Source organism: Rutidosis leptorrhynchoides, chromosome 3 (genome assembly GCF_046630445.1).
Source record: "Rutidosis leptorrhynchoides isolate AG116_Rl617_1_P2 chromosome 3, CSIRO_AGI_Rlap_v1, whole genome shotgun sequence".
NCBI classification, from domain to species: domain Eukaryota; kingdom Viridiplantae; phylum Streptophyta; class Magnoliopsida; order Asterales; family Asteraceae; genus Rutidosis; species Rutidosis leptorrhynchoides.
The window spans coordinates 41,933,821-41,940,049 of NC_092335.1; the positions used below are offsets into that span (position 1 = coordinate 41,933,821).

At 30.9% G+C, this 6,229-nt stretch overlaps 1 protein-coding gene across 1 annotated transcript; it reads right to left on the minus strand.

Moving 5' to 3' along the window:
- Positions 1 to 2,299: 2,299 nt before the first annotated feature.
- Positions 2,300 to 5,576, minus strand: LOC139899913 (RING-H2 finger protein ATL70-like). The gene is made up of 2 exons (XM_071882738.1): positions 5,446 to 5,576; positions 2,300 to 2,780 (listed from the first exon to the last, which is right to left on the minus strand). The coding sequence occupies exons 1-2, from the start codon at positions 5,574 to 5,576 to the stop codon at positions 2,300 to 2,302; spliced, it is 612 nt and encodes a 203-aa protein (XP_071738839.1).
- Between the last annotated feature and the right edge of the window lie 653 nt (positions 5,577 to 6,229).

A 6,229-nucleotide genomic window follows, 5' to 3' on the forward strand; every position in this document is an offset into this window, starting at 1 on the left:
GTATTGGTGGTAACGACTGTAACAGAAACAGAAAAAATATATAGGGTAGCAGTAGTTGAAATACCTTGCAGGTTATGGTTGTGATGGTTTGAACAATTGGTGATGGTTGTGGATCGAAACAGAAGTTGAAACGAGTAACATGTTGGTTTTTGCAGGTTTGCTTGATGGTGATGTTCTGGTTAGCGACAAAAGGAAGGAAGAAGCATAGCAGCAGCAAGAAGGTTGTTGCAGGAGGGTGTTGGGGGATGGTGAGGGGTTCGATGGTGTAGTACATGATGATGGTTTTGATGTTTACTTATTCAAAACAGCAAAAAGAAAATGGATAGCAAAAGATGAAGGTTCTTAGGCTGCCAAACAACAGTATCAGTGTACTGTAGCAGCTGCAGGTGGCGTATTTGTGTGGTGATTTATAGTGATTGCAGTAACAACCATTCGAGAATGATATGTAAGTTGTAGGAGGGAAACAAGATGATGTTTAATAGTAGTTTGATGGTAGGATTATGGTGTTTTGTTGATTGAATTTTTTTGTTTATAATAAATGAATGGTCGATTTTTTTTATAGCAATTGAGTGTTGACAGGGTTCACTAACGAGCAGGTGATGAAGAGAAAAAGGTTAACACTGATAGTGACTCAAAACAGATTTTGGATTAGTCTTCTTATTGGGATCGTGATTTGTACTAATTTAGATACCAAGGATCAATCAAACACAGTATGGAAGATACCTAACACAAAATCGTGCAAGTTGTTAGTTGATTTATAGTTTATAAATATTATTAATTAATAAATATATTGGTAATAATTATAATTATATTAATATAATAATGATACTGATCTTATTGTTAATTATTAATGTTAACTATAATAACATGTATTATTTTTTAATAAATATTAATAATAACACCAATAATAATTATATTAATAATTATAATAATAATAATTAATAATAATAATAAATTAATTATAAAAATGGTAATAACAATATTATTCATAATAATGATAATATATTAATTATAATAATATAACTATTATTAATGATAATATTATTATGAATAATTAATACTATATCAATTTGTACATATCAATTTTATGTTTATATCATAATATTATCTATATTGATATTTATTTTATTAGTAATCATAAAAGTAATAATCTTATAACAACTATATACTTATCGGATTTCATATATAATATATATATATATATATATATATATATATATATATATATATATATACATTTTTATTTGCACACAATTGTCCGTGAATCGTCGGGAATAGTCAAAGGGTAAATGAATACATGAAACAGTTCAAAAGTTTTAAGATTCAACGTTACATACTTTGCTTATCGTGGTCGAAATCAATAAAGTTAAATTTTAAATTTGGTCGGAAATTTCCGGATCGTCACATAATATAATACAATGATCGTGACACAAAGATGCATAAGTGAAGAGAATTATATTATTAGATATTATAAATTGATTATAGACTACATCGTGTCTTTGTTATCTTCTCATCATCAACTAACATCACATATAAATATAGCTACAAGCTAGGAATTATGAAATACTAAGAGGCATACCAATGACTAATACAATGACGGTGAATTATGAAATACTAAGAGGCATACTAATGACTAATACAATGATGGTGCATATATTTGATATACGTCATCAATTAAGTGTTAAAATAACATTTTATTCTAATAGAGTGTATGTACTAACACAATGCATTTTTTTTTTGTACACGTCATCAATTTAAGTGTTCGATCAACATTTTGTTCTAATACGGTGTATGTTGTTCTAATATGGTGTTCGAACAAAATTTTATTAAAATACATTGTATTTTCAAGTGTTAGAACATAATTGTCCGTGTTAGAATAAATTTTTGTTTGAAGTGGCAGTGCATTCACGCAGTTTTTTTTTTAAATGTAAAATAATGTAATAAAATTTCAGAAAATAAAAGATGTATTTGAGCTAATATTCTATTAATAAGTATTGAACACAAACTATGCATTAAATTGTTGAATTTATAAACAAGTTATTGACTTAATTATCACTACCTACAGAATTTTAGCCTTTTAGGTCTAAAAGAATCAACAAAGCCTTGATAAAAAGTTAACTAATGAGAAAACACAAAATGTTACGTTTATTACAAGTTGCCCAATTTAATTAAATGTAGCTATTCGTAATACATACTACGTAATATATATATTGTTTGCTTGTTGCTTAGTACTTATCATATAAAAATACCAAATTGCTGTATATTCTCCAAGACAGCTAGCTAGATACACGCATAATGGTTAAACTATAGAAGATGGCGACTTCCGGCACACCGGACATGTAGGATGAACTTTCAGCCACGTATCTATACACTTTACATGAAACAAGTGCCCACATTCTGGTAATAACCTTAGAACATCTTTCCCTTTGTAATCTGCCAAACAGATAGAACAAACCGAGCTATTCGCATCAGTGAAACCTAAATCCGTGATGGCTTCGGAGAACACAAACGTAGGAAACGTAACAAGGATGTCGTCATCAAGGCCTTGAGATAGTGCTCTTGTCGAATTATTGTTCTCGTTGACATGAATGATCGATATCATGGGTACTGGTGGTGGTGATCGTGAAAGTACGCCACGTTTATAAATGTAGGAACCATAGCATAAGGTGATTAGAAGGAACACAACCAAAGAAAAGAATCCCAGACCGTAAGGAGACGATCCTGATGTGTTTCCGTTGTTGTTGGGATATGATGGATCATTCGTGTTGGTCGTGGTAGTGCTGTTCATGTTTAGTTGTATTAAAAAAAAAAAAAAAAGTTAACTCCGGATGTTTAGAAAAGAATTGATCATAGAATGTTTAATTCCAAGAATCTTACCTTGAACTAGATAAATACGCATGTTATGTATATAACCTAGGGAGCTTTTAACTAGGGCGTATAGGTATATACGTATTGTTATTAAATCGCCAAACCTGTTGGCTGATGGAGTAATTAATTTGTCGAGGTCTTTGACTCTTTGTTTTACTATGATAATAATAATCAATATCAACTTGGCAAATGGTGTGATAGAGAGTATCCATCCATCCATCCATTTTCTTATTTTAGATTAAAAAACAAATAATGAAATAACGCAAGACCATGAGTTATGAGTAAGGATCAAATAGAGCTGAATATATTTTAATATTGCCCGGGCTAAAGCCCATAGTAGCCCAATGTAGAATGTCTCTTCTTACGGCCCAGTTTCAACCAGGAAAAAAGACATGTACAGTATAGTTATTTAGTAATGAAACATATACGTCATCATTGAATCATTTCATTTGAAAACTTTAATGGGTGATTCTGTTGGAACATACGTTCATAATTTACTTACAACTTGTATTATTTTAATAGAAACAAAAGAAGAAAAAAGCCATGTACTACATTTTGATATCATCTACATTCTATTCAATAAAATAAACAGACTATAGCTATGTTTGAGAATGAGTTTTTTTTTTTTTTTTTTTTTTTTTTTTTTTCTTGAAGCTCTTTTTAGCTTTTAGCTTTTATGAAAAAGCTCATATTTAATAAAAAGATTCGTTTGGTTATGCAAGCTTAAAGTTTTTGTTGAGATAGAAAAAGCTCTAATAAGCTCCATGGTGAAACGCTATGGTATGTAGCGTTTAAAATTTGATACGAGCTTCTAGTTCTTAGGTTACTTAAATACCCTTCAAAGTATTTCAACTTCTCCCTCCTTTTGGCGTTATTTGATATGTTAGAGATATGGTACCCCGGAATGTTGAAAATCTCGACTACTTTAAGTATGCATTTTCCTTAAGGTCAAAAGTAGTAGGCTCCGTGTGTGGAAATTTGTGAAAATTTGTGGAAAAATAATGCGTATTAGATACGCTTTCATATTTCTGTAATCAATGTGCGAATATTCGATTAGGATATGCCATATGAATTCGCCTATATAAGTTTGTGTATTTTTCATCTGAGAGACATCGAAGTCTACACACTTCTCTCTCAATCTTGTAACAAATCTTTGAGTGCAATATTAATATCAAGGTGTGTTTAATAAATACTACTACTTTTTAAATACTTCTACATATAGAAAGTAGCGATCCACTACTATCGTAATTTTTACATTTACATTTTTACGGGACGGGACGATTAACCTTGGTATATATATATCCCCAGCAAGTCTATTGATATTAAATATTTAATATATCAATATTTTATATAGTCGATGTAATTGACGATATTTTATATTTTACATGCATGTTCGAAAGCTGCGTTTGTCAATTTGTATTTTTAAATTTGAATGTTAATTGCAAACAAATATATTTGTATATATGTGTTTAAATACTAATGGTAAATTTAACTGATAACTGTAAACACATATATTTTTTCTCGTGTCCAATTTTGTCATTTATCATTTTTTTTTATCAGTTCCAGCTACTTTGCCAAACACCTAAATATATCTAAAAAGCTCAACTATCAGCTAACCGCTACCAGCTTCCAACTACCAACTTCCAGCTAACAGCTACCAGCAGGGATGGCAATGGCCACCCGATCCAGCGGATATCCATCCGATCCACCCGCTTCGTGGTGGATATGGATGAACCTAAATGGATATGTATATGGATATGGATGAACCTAAATGGATATGGATATGGATATGGACATGGATGAAAAGTTTCATCCATGGATATATCCATTAACACCCGAAATACATATACAAATGCATAAATATAAATATATGCTTAGATATTTACTATTATAAATGCATTTATTGTTATATTTACATTTTTTCAACTTTATAATGAAATAACTATGATATATTACAATAGAACACGTATATCTAACAAAATAAACGAACAAATTACATATTTAATTTCTCATAATCTATGTTTAATAGTAAATTCAACAAATGCGTTATATCTTCGACAAAGGTTACAAGTTCTAGTGGATATATTTTGATTATGTCAATACTACGTTTTTATTTTCATCGCATATTAGAAAATATTTTAACATTTTTTTAGTATGCAATGGATATCCATTAACCCGCTTCATCCATCAGATATGGATATGAATGGATGAACAACAACTAAATGGATATGGATATGGATATGGATGAACAAAAACTAAATGGATATGGATATGAATACGGCATCACCCGATCCATATCCGATCCATTGACATCCCTAGCTACCAGCTACCAGCTAGTTTTGCCAAACATACTCTATATGTATAGCCTCGTACAACGTGCATACTTCTACCGGCTATCAGCTAATAGCTACCGGCTTCCCTAAATACTATTTCACATAGTTACTTATGTCCCCTATTAGAGTTACTATTTCGATTGTCCTCACTTGTCTTTTCACATTTTTTTTATCTTTTTTAATTTTCTTTTTTTAATCATCAACCAATTAAGAGTAGACTTACAACATCAAAGGACTAAATTACCCATGTATCCACTTAACTTCTTCAGCTGATCTCCACCTAATTTGTACTCCGTATCTATCCACTCCAACAACGCTTATCCCATTTGCTCTCCACCTGATTCGTATGTCCTTCTCACCGACGCTTATCTCCATCCATCCGGTTTTGCAACAATTCCTTTTACCTCCTTTTCAATCGATTGTTTATCTCCTTTCCAATTGATTTTTCTCTGCAGGATTTTCAATCGATTGTTTAACCCTACTTTCTTTGCGGAGGTTCAATCGATTGTTTATGTTTTTGCCGTCTGACGTGATTAACAGTTTCTTTGTTTCCTTCAAACCGTCAACCAAATATATGGGGTAAAAATTAGGGTTTGTTTCGATTTACCTCAAACCGTTAAGGTCACTGATGTAACCGCCATGGTCGGGCATCACTGTTGTAGCCGGTCTCCCGCCCGTAGCTCATGTATCCGATGTCCCAATTATTTGATGGTATTATTTCTGTAACATCTTTCCTTCATTTGCTTATTTCATTGTTTTATGTACTTTCTTTTCTATTTATACAAGTATTTGTTTTCTAGAATTTTTGATGTACTTTCTAAGATAGGTTGCAGTGGTTGTGGTTGTAAAAGGTATTTTGATGTTAATTTTTATTTATTTGAAACGAATACAAAATAAGGTCACAACAATCATAAATAGTGAATTAGTACATATTTTTTTGGTGATAAATCTTACATATTTATTGCACAAAATGTTAGTTAAATAGACTTAACCAAGTTTAAATATGGGTTTGGTCGGTTATAACGACT